This window comes from Manacus candei, unplaced genomic scaffold (genome assembly GCF_025592945.1).
Source record: "Manacus candei isolate 608988 ecotype Guabito, Panama unplaced genomic scaffold, ASM2559294v1 h1tg000027l, whole genome shotgun sequence".
NCBI lineage: Eukaryota > Metazoa > Chordata > Aves > Passeriformes > Pipridae > Manacus > Manacus candei.
The window spans coordinates 9,476,877-9,497,926 of NW_026138075.1; the positions used below are offsets into that span (position 1 = coordinate 9,476,877).

Here is a 21,050-nt window from a genome sequence, read left to right on the forward strand (position 1 = left end):
GCCATCTATGTGTGTTTTTTAAAATGTCATCTGTATTCATATTACATTCAAGGGACAGTACCAAGAAACAGTTTCTTTCAAGACCTTCTACCAGTATGTGGCATATAAGTCTGTGACAAGTGATATTGCAGAAGGTCATGTCACTTTTAACTGGTTGCGTTAGATCCTTCTGATTTCCCCAGTGCTATTCCTTTGTTTGATTAATACTACTTGATTTCAAGCAAGGTATCAGAAGCATAATTTAGAGTGAATATTCTCAGGGCAATCTAAGATTTTTACCATAGAACTTTTATTCAAATAAATCTAACATTTTATTTTATCTTCATACGCTTTTTCTTGTCCACCCTCTCTCCTCTCCCTCCTTCCCCATCTCCTCCCTCCCTCCATTATATCTTCTCCAGGTACAATGCTTGACACAGATATCCAAATAACTACTGTGTTCATTTAAAACAGAGGGGCACATGTGCACTTTATTTGAATAGAATCGAAGCATAATCAAGGCAGAAAAAATTCCATTGTGGGTTTTTTTTTCTACTGCATTCCTACTATAGTGTTGAAGTGAAATCTGTGTTCAGATCCACCGTGCTTCTCTTCAACAGCCTTGCTTTGTTCTGAAGAAGTAGACTGTACTTCAGTATACAGCTTTTATAAGGCTTCACGGTGTTCCTTCCTATATCATAAGACTATGATGAATCTACTTACCTTGTTTTAATTTGTGGCAAAGTTCTGAAAACGCTTGTTTTGGTGGTTTAATGAATTGTATTACTGTGTCTGTATTGTCTGTATGTTCATGTGTATCGGGTTTTTCTCTTTCTGCTCTTCCTTTTGAATTTCAAGACACATGAAAGCATGGGCTATATATGTTTCATATACTTTAAAGAATTATTTGTTAATCTTGGGCATTGGCACACTTTCACTACATTTTATTTTACTACAATAACTGAATTCAGTTTTTCTTTCCAAACAATTCAGTACTCCAAATCTCAATGTAACTGATGATGTGACTAACCTAGTACAAGACCATAAACTGGTAGTGGCTTTTGAATTAAAAAATTGAATGGAGGAGATGGAAATCTGGGATTAGTCTGATACTTCAAGTAATTTAAAGGACTTTTTATGCCTTTTGAACAAGTTAACATTTTGCCACCCTACAGAAGCTTGTAAAGTAGTTTGAGATCATTAGGTGTGGAAGAAAAAAAACAACTGAGTCTGAAGTAGTATTATCCAGATAATTTGGAGTAGGTATTGTCATGCAAGGGATTTCTCCGCTATCATTTGCAATAATTTTAGAGATTTCCAAGTCAACTGACTGTCTTATTGCTAACTTTAATGCCAATGTGAGATAGGCATTCAGCTATTCAACCCTGTCAAGACAAGGAATTTCTGGATGTACGTCAAAGAGATGTTTAAGTGTTGAAAGTAAGAGACTCAGTGAGTTTAGTCAGCTCCAGGTGTTAGCGAGTATGGGAGCCAACAGATCTGTTTTACACCTTGGGCTTTAGTCAACTACTGATGTAGTTAAGTGGGTTTTTTCCATGTGGCAAAATTGATTTAAGAGGGTTTCCATCTTGCTGCAGCCCTTAACAGTTTGTTTTCGTCCTCTCTTCTCAGTTCACCATTTTCTTGGTAGAGCTGGTGGGGTGTTCCTGGAGCTGCTTAGTAAACTGGGTCACTACATTAAAAGTTTGAGATGCGTTTTTTTTAAGAACTCAGCCCAGTGATGCAGTTTATGGCTCAGCTCTCCAAAGATTTGGAGCAGGCCAGGGAAGATGACAGTCAGCTACCAGGAGAGGGACAAGAAGGTGATGTAGGTGCATGGGAAACAGGAAATGCCTTTTTTTCACAGGGAGGTCAGTGAAGACAGGACTTCTCAGACACTTCCAAATTGAATGTGTAAGATAGTGTACTGAGCTAAGCGGGAGCTGACATTGATTTCACAAATGTGCTCTCAACATTTCCCTGTGACCAAAACTCTCTTGACACTGTTTCTGATCCCCTTTTTTTGAGCAATGGAGCAGACCTGGCCTAAAAGGCCAACAAAGAACAGGAGGGAGACTTCTTTATAGATAGTGGCTAGAGCACAGCCTGGATTCCTTCTTCAACCTGAGGGGACTCAGAAGTACACCTGCCTAGCTGGCACCGGGTCAGAGGCTACAAAAGCTTTGGTCAGTCAGGCTCCTCCTGCTAAAATTGTTGTTCTGGGCAGGAAGGAATTCAAGAGTAATTTCTTCATTGCTTGCATCATGCTTCCTCTTTGTGCTTTTGGGCATGCTCACTTTCTATGGTTGCTTTGTGTTTCTAGTTTTATCTTTGATTCTAATCTCCAGGACAGAGCAGGCAGTAGACAGAATTAGACATTCCTTTCCCTCCAAAGTACTGTTGTCAGAGGTGTTTTGGAACAGAGTTGAAACAAGGAGGAGCAGCTGAAACTGGAAATGTTCTGAACTGTGCAGTTGACTTGCATGTATGCACAGTGTACTACTAGATGTGCATGTTACATCAAACCGTGCGTTGTTAATGTTTTGCATGGGCCCATGTAACATGACTAACTGTGACCTTCCTGATGTTTGAGCTGAGACAGGAAACCAATACACACACTTTTGTTTTTCCATTCTTCTCTTACCTGAATTTGGCTCTAGGATAGTGTAAAAGTCCCTTAAGTTCTTCGACATGGATTTGGGAATATCCTTACAGCTGTGTTTGGAGGCTGATTATGAAATTATAATTTTAATGCGTTGTCTTAAATGACAAATACACTAAAATTGTTTGTAGCTTCACCTATATCACATAGTAAACCATCATTTTAGTTGGCAGCAAGTCTGTAAAATAGGCCAAGTTATTATTGTTTCATATCGGTGAGTTTTTCCTTCTCTTTTCCACTCTATGCATATTTTATAATACGTAGTATACGATTTTTGCATTCATAATAGGACACTGGGCTAGATGAATCTTTGTTGACCTTTATTATGGCTCTTCTTGTATCCTAATATGTACTTAGATATAAATAAAGATCTGAAGATGCACATTATTTTCTGGTTATAAGGAGGTATAGCTTTTTTTCATTCCACCAACAGAGAATTTTCCTCTTAGGGTCATTGATCACAGTGTCATGAGAGAAGGATTTTTGACTTTTAAGTCTGAATCTGCCAGTGCTCATCTTTGGAAAGTCATTTAACCTCTGTAAAGTAGATTCAGTGGTTCATTTCATGCTCATGGTGTGATTATTAATTATAATATTTGTAGAATGAATTGAATGTGTGTGTGTATATTTCCCAGTGCTAGACTGGAGAACTTTATATGGAAAAATACACAGATGCAGATATGTGGCAACTGCAGCTAGCAATGAATGTGCATAAAGTTAAATGCACAGATTGTATAAAATTACTATTAAGAAACACAGTGCTAATGCTGATAGAGCATATGCAATACATAATTGTTGAAGATTATAAGGAAATAAGCTACTATGAATTTATTCCCAGCTTTGTATTCTTCAAAAATCTCTTGGTGAATACTGTAAATTCTATTAAAAAGGTTGCCCTTTTATGTAGGTAACAGTAAATTTGAAGTGAGCATATGTGTGTGGCGCGTAGGCACCAATGGAGCTGACAAAGGATTCCTTTAATTAAAGCAAGCATATACTGAATTTTGAACTACCTTTTAAATACTTAAATTGTCAAGTAAGCATTTTGTGCAGGAAGGATTTTCAGTATATAATTCCCTAATGTAGGTCAATTAAAGTTATAATGCTTTCCTAAATTTGAATCTCTAGATCAAGTGTTTTTTCCTGGTTGTACATTTTCCCTCTGCATTTATTTCAAGTGTTAATAAAGTTTTCATCTACAAAAGGCTTAGAATTGACAGAACAAAACTCTACCTTTTTAAATCATGACAACTACTACTGTTTCTATCTGCAGGTAGTGGAGGACATGCTAGAGGACGAGGAAGAAGAGGATGACAGAGATGACAAGGTAATTATGTTTCCTAGCACTTGGGTATCTGGGGATGGGAGAATTTAGACATGACACTGTTTTTACCGACAGTTAAAAAAGGAGTTGAAGTGTTTTAGTCCAGAAAATTGGACAGATCTGTTTATCATCCTAATAATGCTACAGTGTGTTGCAGGAAAGGATAGAGATCTATAAATCCTACCTTTTTTTTTTTTTTTTTCCCCCAGTCCAGAGCTGGGTCAAATATTTTTCTGCCAGGAACAAAAATAATTCAGCATGTCTGGAACTTGATAGCTCTTGTGAAGATAACTGCAGCAACAACTGTTTTTGAAGGACAAAAATTCCTCCTGTCTTGAATATTACAAATAGGACTGCACTTCAGGTGAAAAATGATGTGGAAATAGCAACTCCATATGGGTTAAAGTTGGGATATTGACATCTAAAATTTTCAAAGAATTACTTGGTGGGAGAACGGCTTAAAAGTTTTGCACTCCATATGACATTTAAGTAATCACGATTCTCCTAGACATCCACTTGATTTGAAGTTTGCATTGTGGCCCTGCAAGGTGGGAAACTGTGGGGGATCATTCAGCTATTTGAGTGGATGTGGTTCAGTTTAGAGGCTGCTGATTGGGTTGAGGATTGCAACCACAGTGAATAACAGCTCATTTCCACATTTAGCCCCACTATCAGACTGCTTGGATTGGTTGTCCCCCAGGGAGAGGGAAAAAACAGAGAAAAGAAATTAGAATGACCTTCCACCACTGAAGCAATGGCTAGCACTGGCAGGATGGCTTTCTGGTGAGACAAGTGCAGTGAAGACAGCCCCTTTGTTGCCGGTATTTTCCTATCAGAAAGGTGGTATTTGTGGAAGAAAGGAAAAATATAGTTTTACAACAACTTTGTATTAAAATTCAGATTATTTTGACCTTCACAGATGTTCCCCCCACTTCTCTTCTAATAAAGCAATTTTTTTTTTCTGAAAGGAGAAAAACAGTGTATTTATACTCTTGACCTTTTTTCTGGCTGAGATATACATTTATATGAAGAATATAACAATTCATATGCTGGCAGCAGCATTTGAAATGTCAGAAAATTCACCATGATTAGTTAATACCCTGAATGATTATTTTTCTGTTAGCTAACACCTAAAATATGAGAAATGATTTAAAAAAAGATTATTTTCCTTGTTCCATTGCCAGGTCAAACATTTTAAAATTGACAGAAAGCTATTATGTGAAATTCTTCTATACGCCACTTAAATTGTTAGCTACATAATTTCAGAATGAGCAAACATTGTAATAACAAAGACCTTCTTTTACAAAACACATATGCGACGGTTTTTAACACTAAATTATATGAGCATCCACTTCTGGCAATAAAATACATGATTTATTGCAAGGGTCCATCATGTAGCTGTGAAGAGCTTGTATTTTGTCTCAGCATGCTGGCTTTGAATCATCATTTGTTTTCAGATAAACACTGATCTGCCATCCATTTGAGACCATTTTCTCCTGTTTCTTTCTGCTTTATTATTAGAGCTGATGCAAATGTATGATACTAGTAGTGTGTGTATTCCTGGATATTTTAATCACTGTGGTTAGTTCAGAAAGAATACTGCTTGACTGCTTGTAGTTTAAGTCAGCCTATGTAGTTACTGCTTAGTGGGTTTTGGAAATTGCTAGACAAACTCCTTTAAAGGGGAAGATGAGGGCGGGGGTCAACCCTTCCTCCCCCAATTCTCTGGTGATTAGCAAACGCCAGGCAAAACATACCTAATTAGAAATATCACTCTAGGTTTCAGTGTTGTGATCAAATATTCAGCTTTCTCAAATTGACACTAGAGTTCAAACATTCTTCTAGATCTAGTTACCAAGGTTGAATAAAAGTGAGTACTGACATTACTGTGTGTGTTCAGTGAGCCCTTTTATTGAATATTTAAGAGCTGTCTTTCTATACAGAAGGTGTTAAGGTTGATTTTTATAAATTCAAAGCTGTCTTCATTATTGCAAATGTTTTGAGCTCTCAAGATTGAATATGCTGTTTGAATGGGAAAAAACCTTACACTTCTTAAAATAAGCATATGTGGACTACCACCTATATTCAGTATGTTTGCAGCGTGCATTATTTTACACTAGGGTTGTAAATTATTAGCACATGCTTATAATTGTTTGTCGTTCAAAGCTAGTAGTCTGTTTTTCCTTTCTGGTGCGCTAGACGTACTCTCATACTGCTCTTCTTGTTACATATTTTTGGCTAAATGGAAGAGTGCACTTCTGTGTTATTTTAGTTCATGTATAGGTTTTCTTAAAGCTATGTGCAAAATGAAGTTTCGTGAGAAAACAAATGCAGATTTTTTAACACCAGCTGATAATGGCCTCTGTCTTTTATTATTTCTCTTGTTTTTTTTCATATGGCATAATAGAAGACTCAGGAAAATGGATCTTCTTATGTGAAGAAAGTTACAAGAATAATAAATGTGCCAAAACCTCACTTTAATTGAAACTGAAGCATATGTTGCAAATATATAAAATACATCCCAGCTGTTTGACCATGGCCAATGTCTTTGCTCCCAGATTACCACAAGGCAGCTATTAGTCCTGTAACCTTTGGACTTAACAGTAAATGGGACATTATGCAGAACAGGAGCACCTGTTTTCCATTTAATGAAGAATCCTTGCAGGCTTTACCTAAACCTGTCCGTATGTTTCACTTAGAGATTGTTGTGGGATTATGAAGTGTCTTTCTTTAGAGCTGACTTGGATAGTAGTGACTTTCTCACAGTGAAAGGGTAACTCTAGCGGCTTGATGAGGTCAGCATGGGCTGATGTTGGTTATGTGTGATGGAGGGGCATTGCTCAACATCCCTAAACTGCAGAGTTACAGAAGTAATAAACTAAGGATGATGACTGCTCATATGTATGTAATTAGTTAATGTAATGCATTTTATTAATAATGGTGTGGAATACTGAAAAGAGTTTGACAAGGTAGATTTGCACTTACCGTGTTACTTAGTCTTATTCTAATGTTCTGGATTTTAGTAACTTCTTTCACCATCTGCTGCAGTTAAGGTAGGGTAGATAGGACTGTCAGTTTAAGGTCAGAGGATGTGGTTTTTTTACTGGGGAATCATAACTTTCATTTTCACTTGCAATATCAATAGTAAACTAAAATGGCAGGTATGCTTCTTGTATCAGTTACAAAGTGGTGCTTAGCAGTGGAACACTTTTTTCCTAATACTGCTTCTTTGTCATGTGGCCACTGATAGAATATTTAGGAATTGAAAGAGATGTAGTTTGTTTGGCTCAGGCATTTGTCTTTCATTTAATACTAGTTTTTCCAAGAAATAGTAATGCATTCTGCATTCTGTATGTTCAGTAATGCTTGCTAAACCTATGCCAACCCCAGATATACAGTTTAATCTGATTTCTCTCTCTTTCTTCTTCTTTTCTTTTCTTGTGGCTCCTTTCCAAACACTGGCTTATAGAGTATCTTAGCAAATAAGGGTCAGTTAAATTACATTAAGTCAATAAGCTATCAAAAGGATTTTTACACAGTTATGTTATGATAACATAGTGGTCAATATACGTAATCTAGGTATCTAAGATTTTAGTTTGTCATTTCAGAAGTTCACATATGCTTTTCACATAGCTTTATTCTTTGAACCAGCTCCAGGTAAGATATCAGATAATCACAAAGAATTTAAGCTCAGCATTTTGTGGGAAGCCCTCAGCATGCCACAGAATCAGGCTAGTGGTAACTGTTACTATTGCAGACTTAAGAGGAGGAAGATACACGGTATGAACACTATTTTATTTTGCCTTTTTATTAACAATATCAATATTTTATTAATAAAAAAATATTCCAATCATTTGCACCTTTGGCTACTCTCTCTCTAGGCTTTCATTCTTTGAAAAATTCTTCGCAGTTCTCAGTCAATGTTATTGTACTTCAAGATAAATAGAAGCTTTTGTAATAAATGATAGTTGAGTCAAATTAAAATACGTTTTAAAGCTTTTAATCATTGCTGCTGAGAGGTACTAACTTTGTTCTCAAGCAAGACACGTTTGTAACCTGTCTCAGAAGCACACCCTGTATTTTTACTGAGAGTAGATCATGAAGAGGAGGAAGGATAGCACTGATGTAGCCTACATTTTTTATATTCCATAAAAGAGAAGATGGTGATCTATTATAGTGGCAGTTATTTCCTGTAAAATATGTGGTGGAAAAATGATATTGAGAAATAGAGTGAACGGAGTCAAACTGCTCAGTGCAGTTTTGTTTCAGCTCAGTTTAGTTATTCATGTAGAGATAGTGATAAGAGGAGTGTAGTTTTTATAAAAATTGTACTTAATAGGAGGATTGATGGTGTAGACTGCTTCAGCCCACTTGGGATCACGCCCAAGTCACAGCCATGGAGTTACCTTTGCTTGGATATAGCTTGGATCATGTGGAGCCTTTGCACAGCAACTTCCACAAAAAGCAATTTGCTTCCTGCCCTATACTAGGACACCATAAGGGTTTCGTCATCAATGTATGATGTACCTTTGAAAACAGGTAATTTGAACAGCCTTTGAGAGGTTTAATTTTAATGAGATCAGGTTTCCTTGTCCTCGCACAGTCCTGAAATACTATCAAAATTATTGAAGTAAACTAGGTATTAGTGAGATCAGAATCTGATATTTATATGTGAAGTTACAGTAGATGTTTAAGAATGTGACATAGTTTTGCCTTACATTTTCCTTCTACCCTTAATTTTATTTCTTAATGTAACTAAGCAGATTTAAATTCTTTGAGGCAAAGAAAAGGACTGTTTTCTCCTAGCTCCTCAAAAAGTAACTTTAAGGTGTAGTTAAAAACATCTGCATGGTCTTCTCTGTGACTTGGGAGAGAAATGATGAGTGTTAAGGAAACAACCAAAACACTTTACTGCAGGGTTTTCTTGGAAACCTTCCTACGTGTGCAGATTGGTTTACTCCTTAGCTCCATGTGGCTTCAAAATGGTGAGAATGGACTATTCCTCATTTTCTAACAGAATTTCTTTAAACTGGTTTCACACAGAATCATGAGATCTGAGTTCCATTTAAACTACTGTCGTGAACCACTTGCAGCTCTAAGCAAGCCATGTAGTCACTGACACATGAGTATTTGGCAGCTGCCTGAATGTTTCTTCAGATTTATTCACAGCTCCCTATTTTAACCTTCCAAAGAGGAACCCCAAAGACCTGTTTTGGAGAGATGCCTTTTGAACTTTTTCTACAGCAAAGTGTAGAGCAATAAAGAATAAGTCTTCATCCAAGTCCCTGTTATAGGTTATAAATCTGAGAGAGAAATTTTTCTTTCCCTGCTTCCCTGTAAGAGAAACAGAGTTTGAATAGGGAAAGGGGAAGGGAATCAATTAACCTTACAAAAGAAATGACTGACCAGGCTGCATTCCATGCTAATGGCCCATCGAATGCTGGAGTGAGGGGGGGAAGGTTTTGGGATTTGGGGAATTGGTCTCCCAGACAGAGGACAGGTCAGACCACGGAGTTCTCTTGCCGGGATGGAGACAGGGACTGTGTCCGGGCATTTCTGGAGGAAAAGCCTGGGAGCCAGTCTTTCTGGTTCTTTCGTCCTGGTGAGGCCTGACCACCAACCCTGCACTGCCACTGCCTTGTGACTCCAGCCAGGACCTACTGGGTTTTTTTTCATTGGAGAGGTCTGTGCTTGCCGGGAGAGGATGGGAGAGTCTTGGAACAGCGTCATCTGGGAACAGTGAGTCCCGTAGGGGTGAACTGCTTTTCCTTCTGCCTTTCTCCCATTGGGGGAAGGGTCTCCGTTTTCCTTTCGGCTTCTCCCGTGATCCGAGACCACCCCCTAGGCCCCCTCCTTGTGTGGTGACCGCCAGAGCCCAACAGCACCCCCCCTGCAGGCCACGATTAGGACTGTGCTAAAGGACAGAGAAGTATTCATCCAGACTTGTTATTGTTGTTGCTTTTTCTAGGATTACTATCTAATTTTTTTGTGTTCTGTTACTGTTTTTGCCAACATACATATATCTTTTAATAAAGGGTTGTTATTTCTTCTGTTTTTTCCACACTTCCTTGATTAAAGCCCCTTAATTTTGAATTTACAATTGCTGAGAGAAAGAAGTTTTGGTCTATCTCATAACTCATCCTCTTTAGCAAACATTCCAGTCTTATCAGACTGTGACAGTCCCACAGGAAGCAGAGATAGTAGTGGATAAGTGTAGTGTCTTGACCCTGGCTGGATGCCAGGCACCCACAAAAGCCACTCTATCACTCCCCTCCACAACTTGACAGGGTAGAGAAAATACAACAAAGATTTCATGAGTTGAGATAAAGACAGGGAGAGATCACTCACCAATTACCATTGCAGGCGAAACAGACTCAAACTGGGGATATTAACTGAATTTATTACTAACAAAATCAGAGCAGGATAATGAGAAGTAAAACAAATCTTAAAAGCACCTTCCCGCTCACTTCTCCCTCCTTCCCAAACTCTGTGTCCTGCCCCCCAGTGGTGCAGGGAGACAGAGTGGGTATTCAGTTCATCACACACTGTTCCTGGTGCTGCTCAGGGAGAAGAGTCCTTCTCCTTGTCCCTCGTAGGGTCCCTCCAAGGGGGCCAGTCCTCCATGAACTTCTCCAGCTTCTCAACATTAGTCCTTTTCAGGGGTAGCTATTCTCCACAAACTGCTCCAACATGGGTCATTCTTCCATGAGGTGCAGTCCTTCAGGCATAGCCTGTCACAAGGTGGGTCTCCCACAGAGTCACAAATCCTACCGGAAAAGCTACTTCAGCGTGGACTCCTCTCTCTGTGGGTCTGGAGGTTTCTACCAGGACCCTACTCCTTCTTTCGGGCATCCAGCTACTCCAGCGTGGGTGTCGTCCAAGGGCCTCAGGTGGATCTCTGCACCCCCGTGGTCCTCCATGGGCTGCAGGAAGACAGCCTGCTTCACCATGATTTTCACCATGGACTGCGGGAGAATCTCTGCTCTGGCGCCCGGAGCACCTCCTTCCCCTCCTTCTCCACTGACCTTGGTGTCTGCATAGTTGTTCCTTTCACATATTCTCACTTCACTCTTCCCTGCAATTACATCTGTGCAATAACTTTTTTTTATTTCCTTCTTATATATGTTATCACAGAGGCATTTACTATAATTTCGGATTGGCTTGACCATTGCTTTTAGCAGCTTCTCTCAGAAGCCACCCGTAGCAACGCCCGCTACCAAGACCTGGTCACGCTTACTAATACAGTAAGATACAACTTGTAGAAGAAAAGTGATGGTTGAGATATGCTAACATAAGTGCTACATTGACCCAGTCCCCAGTGACTGCATGTGGTTGACAGTGTATTTGAATGAGAATGAAGGAGTGGCAGAGATGATGCTGTGAGAGAAGAGAATGATCATCAATGTGGCTGTCTCAGCAATATGGATGGTGCATTGTGCCCTGGTTTTCATCTTAGATTTCATGCTGAGGTTCGCAGCACAGCACAGCTGAAAATCTACTCCTTAACCTAGGTGTTTGACTTTCACTTCACTGATACACTTGTAAGAAAAACTGCAATATCAACTACAAAAATTTGCCAGGATTGTTTATCAGACTTTTCTGTGCTTTATGGGGAAAGCACAGGAATATGGGAAAATAAACTGCAAGTTTTTGCAAACAATATGCATGTATTTTGTTTGCAGTGTGTAGAAAATTGTATATTGTTAATTTTATGTTGATGTTTGGGTGACTGGTGAAGTTGCTGGGCAGATCATCTGGGGAAAATACAATCCTGACAAAATGAAAGAGGCACCCCTGTCCCAAAGAGTTGAAATACAAAGCTCCTCCTAGGGCAGTGTTAAAAAATTGGTGTTGTATGGTGGCATCCAGAAGACATCATGGCATGGTAGACAGCAGAGTCTTCCTCTACTCAGGTGTCATCTACTGGCAGATTAAGAGGTAAGTTTGGCATAAATAAAGCTTGTGGACAAATACTGCACACAAGTGCTTTGCTGTGCATTCTGCATTTACTGATAACTACTAAAAGAGCTCCAAATGTAGGGAGGTTGTCCAGGCTGCTCCTGGCTGCACTCCTAAGTCAAGCACTGGAACCAAGTGCCTGATAGAACAATGGGTTTTGTGTAGATTTATTGACTTTTCTATTCTAGTCTGCCAAGACTACAGATGCCCACCCATGAGCCCTACGGGACCAGCTCTGAGTTGAGGAGGCTGCAGGAGCTAGAGCTGGAACAGGCAGGAAAAGTTGCAGGAAAAGTATGACAAGGGGAGCCCAAGGCCCGCACTTGGGCAGGAAGTCCTTGTGAGGAAGGATGCTGAGACCTATGTCAGTAGAAGGCAACGAGGCAGGGATAGGCCACAAAGCCCCAGGTGGAGGTGTGCTGTGGTAACAGGCATGGATTTGGCATCCAATTAGGATGTAGAGTTTACCTTAAATCTCCCATATGTTAATTTCAGAGCAGTTGGCTTTGCCGTCTCAGTAGTTCTTTGAATGTAATCTTAGGTGTACAGTTTAGATAAACTTGAAAATTAGAATTTATGGTATATGGAAAAGCAATAACCAGTTGATTTAGCACTCTGACTTGGTATTCAATGTGATTCAAGAAATGGGGAGGTATCTGTGTTATTTTCGTGATCATCAAATGCATGTTTGACTGGTTTGGGAGCAGGTGAAGTAATATGATAGCTTAACATACAGCTGTAGCCGTCTGATGGTACACTGTTTTTATTATTGTCTAACTGAGTAACTACAGCAGGATATTAGGTTTGTTTGTCATGGTGCTTAGTGCCTGTGGTAGTTGAGCAAGTTACTTTTCCACTGAGTTGACCCCAAAGTCCCAGACTTTGGCAATCAAAGTCCTCAGATTTCATACACTGTTAACTCCTTTCCTTTTGTAATGGGTTATATTAAAGAAAATGTGTCACCTTTTGCACCTTGTAATACTAAATCAGATCAGAATTCATGCACAGTTATGTCAGTGGAAATATAATATTACAGACCTGCTTATCTCAAGATAGCACATGGAAAAATAAACTTGCACAACTGACAGATTTACTCGATTCTGCAGATAGTTATTTGTAATTAATTGAGCTGAGAAATGTATATGGATTATTTTAATACATCTCAAAAAATATGTAAGAAAAACTGCTAGTAAATATTTACCTATTGATTCTTTCTCTTTCTTCTATTTCCTTTCTCTTTTTATATTTTCTTGGTGTGCTCAAGTGCTAAAGTAACAAAGTCCAGGATGGGAAAAAGAGATTTTATCTTACCAAACTTTTTGTTCTGAAGGCTAGCAACTTTAGAAAAGCAAAATGGACACCACTCCTTTATGTAATGTTATAGATATCTAATGCCACCTAGGTAACAGAGAGGTCTTAGAGAGAAGCATTCTTTTGAAAAAGTATTGCTTTCTGGTTTTCATTAACAGTGTGAAAAAGTCAGAGCAGCATTGCTAATCTGAAGCTTTCTTGCAATCAGAAATAGTAATTTAAGATGCAACCACTCAGCAGATCTGCTTTTTAGTATTTTGCACCAAAAAATGGTATGATTTCTCCTTCCCTCAGCGTATGAAACAACTATGTGTTGCTACACCTCTAATGTATAGTATTAGCTGCAATTTAAGATTAGGTATGGAAAAGCTGTTTGTTGGCCTTTAATTACTGTTTGATTAAAATTTTAAATACCAATAGGGAAAGAGTAGATAGAAGCTCTTTAGAATGCCTTCTGTGCTCCTGAGTAGGAGGCTAATTTGTAGCTGGATTATTGTTTTTTTTAAATTTGGAGGGAACTTGAAATAGTGAGTATGTTCATGTGCACCAAAGCATCTTGTGTTTTTTCTGTACTCCCAGAATTGCTTTCCTTACCACTCTCAAAGAACAGATGGTACCTGAATGTTCTAGATCAATACACAGCGTATACTGAAGATCAAGAAACTGCTTACTCAGCTATTTTTCTGAAGTTTAATACACACCACTGCATTTTGACAGAAGAATGGTTTACATAGTAATGGTTTTAGTTTCTGGATTGTCTGTTAAAAATTAAGACTTTATAGTCTATTCAGGGAATATTTCAAGCTGCATTATCTGAGATTACGTTATATAATGTTATTGACCAAGAGTCCATTTGTTACTAAGTATTTGTTTCATGCAGCTCTTACCCTGTGTAATCATTTTCACCCATCTACCTCAGAATATATAGATTCAGAAGAAAATGTGTTTTAACACTACGATATTTTTAGAAAGAAAAACTTTATGCTGAATTTTGATGTCTTAGTGCATAAATACAGAAATGTCATTGCTCGAAAGTGCTGAAAATTGTTTTTTTCCCTGGTGAAATGTCTGTTTATTGAGAACATTGGAGATTCTTTGTTCTTGAGACTGTCTGCCTTTGAACGGAAGACACAACAGTTTGGTCTGGAGCTGTGTTTTCCTCTGATGCCAGTCAGACTTTTTGTGACTGCCATAGCACCAAAAAGGCCCAGTTAAAAACCAGCAGATTGAAAAGCAGCACCTCACACTGCTGAAGCTCCGCAAAATAATTTGGTGAGAAATCCCTTAGTAATGGAGTGGGTTGACAATACATCTTTGAATCTGGTCAAAGAACCAGATTCAAAAAACCTCTCCTTGGGAGCCTGCTGGGAGAGTAATATAGAGAAAGTTCAACAAATTTTGTAATTCCAAATTAGTGTGATGAGGAGTTCAAGTGTCACTGCAGATAGTTTGTAGAAATACCATTTGCTCTTAAAAGCAGGTCAGCAAGCAAAAGTAGAACAATATACAAGATTTGATGAAGTATGTAGAACAAAGCTAGACTTTTTTCCAGATTACCCAGTCAGAGTAGTTATTAAACCCAGAGAGTGATTATTGTGAGGATTGGAGGAATTAGTTTTCGTTATCTGAATAAGGAAAACATTCAGAAAAAATAGTATTACCTTTTAAAAAGACTAAAAATAAAATAAAAGAATCTGCAGTCAGTGGGATCTTACCCCATATTCTTATTTCAATATTACTTAAAATTTTGAGTAAGGTAATTTACAAGGATGATGCCTTGCAATGACTTCCAGGGAGTTGAAAAGTATATCTTTCATTAAGGGTGAAACTCAATAGCAGACATATTGCTACAATCATGCTCGAAGTAATATTCTGCTGTGATTTTTTCCACCATATCTAGAGCAGGGTTAGTCAAGGACAGAGAGAACTCCAGCACTGCCACACTACCTCGACCTACCTGAAGTGTTGTTCTTTCCCTTTGGAGGTGTCAATATCCAGACACTATACATTTCTTCAGGGCACTATGAATGTCTCTATTCAGAGTTGTATTCTAACAAAACGGATAGGGACACAAGGCAGGAGCACAGCCAGAGCCCTGACACAGGTTTAAAATGTATGATATACTAGACCAGGTTACTTGCTGTTAGGACACTGACACGTTTTTGTGCTTAGGAAAGCTTTATTTTCTTCCTTCTCCCTCCTCTTTTCCGTGTATAATGTGTCCTACTCTTATGCTCTAGAAGAAAATAGGTATTCTGATTAGATATGCTAAATTATCTCCACCATAAACTTCATATAATTTGCAGCATTTGATTATTGCTGTTGTTTTTCAGGTTTAGGTGTCTATTTAAACCACTTCAATGGTGGCTAAGGTTTTTAGAATGTTCATTCAAAGTAGTAACAGTAAGGAAAATTAAATGTGGTATGGATGAGTTTAAAACACAGTGCTGCAAAAAAACTCAACCTTTTCTTTTACTCCATGAGATTAGACAAGGTGGGGAGGGGAGAGTTCTGTGCAACTCTTGTCACTGGAATTGGACGAGGGATTTCTGTGATGTAAATGGAATATAAAAAAGTTTGAAACAAATGACCACACAGAAGGGTATAATAAGTAGTAGCCTCTTGCCACTGAGCTGATCTTAACCCTTCTGACTGTGGGACTCCATGTGATGACACAGTGCTGTACACAGTAGTACCCTCATACTTCAAAGAGTTTTTTAGGCACTCACAAAATGCAGCTAGGGAAACAGCATGGCAACAACTGGGGAGGGTAGATAGGGCCTATGCATAAAATAAAAAAAATAACGATTCCCAGCTGTGAAGAAGGTGCCTAATTTTTTTTATATTTTTCTGAGAAGTGGTGCCCATTTTACTTTGCTGTAACTGGGTTTGCACTGTTACTTTGCGTCCTCAGAGGTAATTGATAACTTTGCATTTAATGCTTTTTGCTTTCTTCACCCACCTTCTCTGATGCAGCTAATTTTTTTTTGCCCCCTGTTTTAAGGTAGACTCGTCCTCTGGGGATGCTAGGACCCACTAGACTCTGCTCAGGCAGGAGCCCCCCTCCCCTTCTTAGGGCAAACAACAAAAAAAGTCTTAATGATGGTCATTAATTATTAATATTAATAATATTACTTATTAATGTTAATACTGCTACTAATAAAGAGTTTGAACTATCTCTCTGTAGTGGGGACCAATCTCAAACACATCGCTGGAAGGGCACCTAGTCAGGCTGTGCTATTTACAGGAGCCATGGAATCTTCCCTACATTCCCTTTGTATTATTATAACAGGGGTATCTCCCAGGTACTGGAGGAAGGTGCTTTGCACATTACACGTCTGTGCTCCCTTGTTTTTAAATAAGGCTTGTTAGTGAATTCCCTCCCTTTCTCTTCCCTGTAGCACTATATTAATATTTTCCACCACATTTATATTTTCACCTGCACAGAAATCAAAAGCAGTAAAGTCAATACAAAGGGAGTGATATTTCAGGGCCAAGGAGGTGCAGTAAGATGCCATGTGGGAGGTTTGTGCTTAGGAGTGCTGGCTTTGACAGAACTTGGAATTTGTGGGAGAGTGAAGCTTAGTACCTCAGGAGGAGGAGGAAGAAATTCTTGCGAAGTTTAGGGCCACTGACTGGCAGTAGCTGATTTCTACACTCTTCCATCATATAAATAAAAAGTAAGCAAACTCAAAAAAACCCAACCAAACAAAAAACACACAAAACCCGACAACAAACAAAGAAACAAACCCAATATACAAACAAACAAAAAATCATGCTGTTGTGTTTCAATATGTAAAACAGGGGTTCTCATGTGATTTTCAGTTTGAGGTCCAGTTGAAAGTATTCAGATTTCCTCTCTTCCCCAAGAACACTGGAGTTATTCTTATATGTTTGCCAATTCACACTTTGAAATTTTTATTACACAATTGTACAATGGCATGTACAAAAACAGAGTTCAACCAAAGAAAACGTAAAATATGTGTTATGACATCAGTATTGGTGCAAGTGATTAGTGTTACAACCATGGGCATACCATGCCTTCTCATGGTCATAGTGTCCATAATCAGAAAGAAACATAGTTAAATTACCCACTTATTCATCTGGAATGAGAAACCAAAAATGGAATTTGCAAGGTTTTTTCCATCTTTTTTTCCATCTAAAAGAAATCAGTGCTGTAGCTGGAAAATGCTTATGTGACCCTGTTTGTTCAGAAACTTTATGGAAGTTTATTTTTACTATATAGTTGAGGTTGTTTTTCATATCTGTGCAATCCTTTTTAGCAAGCAGTGGTCTGTACTTCTCAGTACATTTTCTCTAAGTGACAATATCAGTAGTTCCATGACTATTGGTTTCTTGTTCTCCTACTGCTCTTTGGAAACATTTTAACACAAGTGCAAGTGTGTCAAATAATAAACAGGACAGAACAGTTTGGGTTAGAAGGTACCTTAAAGATCATCGTGTGTGTATTGTATATGCTTAATTTTCATATTATCTTTTGCTCTCTATTCTGAGTCAAACTCCTCTTTGAGTTCCACAAAACATTTTAAAGGGTTTTTTTATTGTCATATTTTTGTGTGAAATGGTGGACAGTTGTCCTACCTACTACTTTGATAACTCAAAAGGAAAATGATGATATATGTATTTAATTCTGCTATTATTTTTATTAAGTTCTTGATACTAATGCTGTTTCGGCAGCAGGTTCCACCAATGGGTTTTGCATTGTATGGAAAAAAAGAATTTACTTTTGTCAACTTTACTTCTGCTGCCTCTCAATGGAACATTTCTCTCTACAGTCTTATAAGAGTAATTAAAAGTCTCGATTTTCTTTCTCTAATATTATCTTGAATATCTTTATTATGTTCATTCCTCTGCGTAAATTAAAATGTCCTCATACTTTCTGTTACTCATTGTCTTAATTTTCCTCACATAATTTTTATTATTTCATAAACTCGTGTCTGTGTTTCTGAATCTGCATTTCTGTTTTTTAGTTTGGATCCAGTACTTCAGCTGAAATTATCACATTTATATAATGGCACTAGGTAAAGTTAAACTACTAGTGTTAGTAATTAATTTACCTTTATTATATTCCTTGGAAATTTGACATGGCCTCTTTAAGTAATTCTGTCATCTATAAACATGGCATCTCAACCTTCCTTCTTTTTGATTTAGATAATGAATATATTAAACATCATCTCTAGTGCCAAATTTTGTAATAGTTTACAATTAATCTTTTGGTGTATATATTTATGTGCTATTTTACTTCTTTCTCCTTGCACAGTTATTTTGATATCCTTTTTCTTTTAGGAACAGTCTAAAAGATTTCTTTGAAGCACAGTGTAAATTATCATTTGCCTTCTCATTGTTGATTCGACTGGTTTAAATTCTAAAAAGGTTTTAAATTCTAAAAAGAAATTCGTAATAAATGAAAGTTCCGTGTATGGTATTAGGAACTTTTAAAAACAGCCTACCCAAGGGCCTTGGATTTAAGCTCTGCTCCTAATTTCTTGCATGTGTGTTTGTTATGGAATAACCCAGGGGAGTTTCCACTGGGTTTGTCTGATTCAAATCATGTGTTGGTAAAAGAAGTTGTAGAAAAAAATCAACCAGACGAATAATAACAAATTATCAGGACTGGATGGTGTTTGCCTAAAAACTCTCAAGGAACCTGGAGGGAAATAGTTGAACCACTAATAGTGGTGTGGGTTCTTGAAGCTTATGTAGGTCCAACATGAGAGTGGTTGAACTCAGGGAAGAAAAAGCCATTGAGAGTTGTTTGGAACAAGCAACTGTGGAAACTCCTGAACCACAATTCTCTGAAAGCTTATGAAATATTTTAAGAAGTTGCTTTGCCTGTTTGACTTTAACTTGCTGACTACTGCTCTTGACCACTGTGTTTCTGTACAGGTGTATGTTCACCCAGTGCTGTGCAGGAGCTGTCCTTTGTGTGTTTAATATCAAGGAACTGTCAGGTAGTACAGTCAGGGTATTTCTAAATATTACACAAAGCTGGCCCTTTGCCAAAAACTATTTTAATCCAGTAGAGTTGCTTATTGCAACCTCTGAGCTAACTGGTGTGTCACAAAGTCTAATACCACAGGTGTTTGTGTGTGTAATCCCAAACTGTCAGGCAAGAATAGCACAGCTCTTCTTCTAGAGGAATGGCACATGCTCTCTTCCATGCTTTTTTGGGGAAAAGGTTGAATATGATATCGTCTCCCAGCTAGTTGTTTCCTATGATGCTAAAAATTTCACATCCTTTCTCCTTATTTACTTAGTATCACTGTGCCCCAGATATGACAACGTGCAGATCCAGGAGAATTAATGAAATCTATGGAAAGCAGGCACACAGGAGAAAAAAGACATTTTACAATGGCAGTTTTATTCCCTGCTTTTGTTGGACTGCAGCTAGGTACTGAGTTTGCAACCAAGGCTGAAAAGCATTTCAACTTTATTTACTAGACAATAAATAATACAAAGACTGTTTGCTGAAATTTGAAGAAGAGAACTGTCATTGAATTCTTGTCTGGTGGTTGTAGCTTTTCTGAGTGTCGTAAAAACAAACAATGAGTTTAAAATTTTGGAAGAGGCAAGCCTTTTTAAGTATGGTGGCCTAATTTGTCTTCTCTGCTTAAAAGGCCTATGGGAATAAAATAGGTTTTCCTAAACAGACTTCACCTTGTTAGGGATGATGCAGTATATAACACCCTCCATCAGACAGCAGTGGTGGAGTTGGAGAAGCAGGAGATGGCACGGTGCTCCTGCATCTGTGGACTGCTGGTTCCAGCAAACCTTTGAAGCTGATGTCCTTCTACATGGATCCCTGGCTTTTGTGAAAATGATGGACAAGGAGCAGGAATTTAGGAAGGGAGAGATGGTCTCCAGTTCTCTTTAGTATTCCATGTTTCCTCTCCTAAAAATCATTCCGTGTTCAAAAGTGTCCCCTTCCAGCAGGGGTGCATTGTGGGTTGAACACCAACTCTTTTGCAGCTTTTCAAGCTAAGTGCTGTTGGGTGCCCATTTTTGCCCATTCTAGAGTGTGTCTCATTCATTCATTTGCTTAATGCCCAGTATCCACGTTGAATTGTGAAGTAGCAATGATTTGTTAGCTTGCTGTCAGCTGCAGGTTTCCCAGCCCTCCTCCTCTGGCGTCTGTTGATCTTGGTGCTTTAAAATCTATAAGCAATATACAAGTTAGGACATGATGGGAAAATAGTAAATTAGGGAAGTGCATGTCACATGGTGATGTTAAAGTACTTTGTTTATTTGTTTCTTTAGGAAAGTAGATAAATTCCTTTCAATGCTTATTTTTTTTATCTCATGTGTACTAGGTATATGTCAGCTGGGTTTTTTCTTCTTTGGTTGCAGGATTTAGTATAAAGAGTATCATCCGTGATTCAGTATGCTTCCTATGTCATGAGTGCTCAGTGACCAAGTTGATATTGCCTAAAGAACAGCAAATTTTTGTGTTTCCTGACATTTATTTTTTCAGCTGTTATCCCAGCATTGCAGTAATCATCTGTATTTCGTACTACATTTTAACAAAACTTTGCTTTCCTTTTTCTTTCTAAAGCATCTCCATTCATTATTAGTTTAACTAAGCAAGTCTCATTATTCAGTTCTAAAAGTAAATTCACCTAAAGTGATAGGAGACAAGCTGGTAGCTTTTCCTATTAACACCTTTTATTGTAACGTAACAGATATATACATTCAAAGCCTTTGACTAAGGTACAAATATTTGTTTTTCTGGGAAAAAATAGACATTTGAGAAAATAAGTGTCTTTGAGCTACTCGATTTCTTTCTGGTGTTGTAGT

At 38.1% G+C, this 21,050-nt stretch overlaps 1 protein-coding gene across 6 annotated transcripts in view; it reads left to right on the top strand.

Moving 5' to 3' along the window:
- MCTP1 (multiple C2 and transmembrane domain containing 1) overlaps nt 1-21,050 on the top strand; it is a 188,455-nt gene that overhangs the window by 142,160 nt on the left and 25,245 nt on the right. For 4 of the 6 annotated variants that reach the window (XM_051789361.1, XM_051789363.1, XM_051789362.1 and 1 more), the window contains one exon: nt 3,915-3,968. In XM_051789361.1, coding sequence (XP_051645321.1) covers nt 3,915-3,968 — 54 coding nt within the window. Of the gene's footprint in view, nt 1-3,914; nt 3,969-4,174; nt 5,423-21,050 lie in introns of those variants that run through there. The other 2 variants (XM_051789366.1, XM_051789364.1) reach the window with 2 other exon arrangements.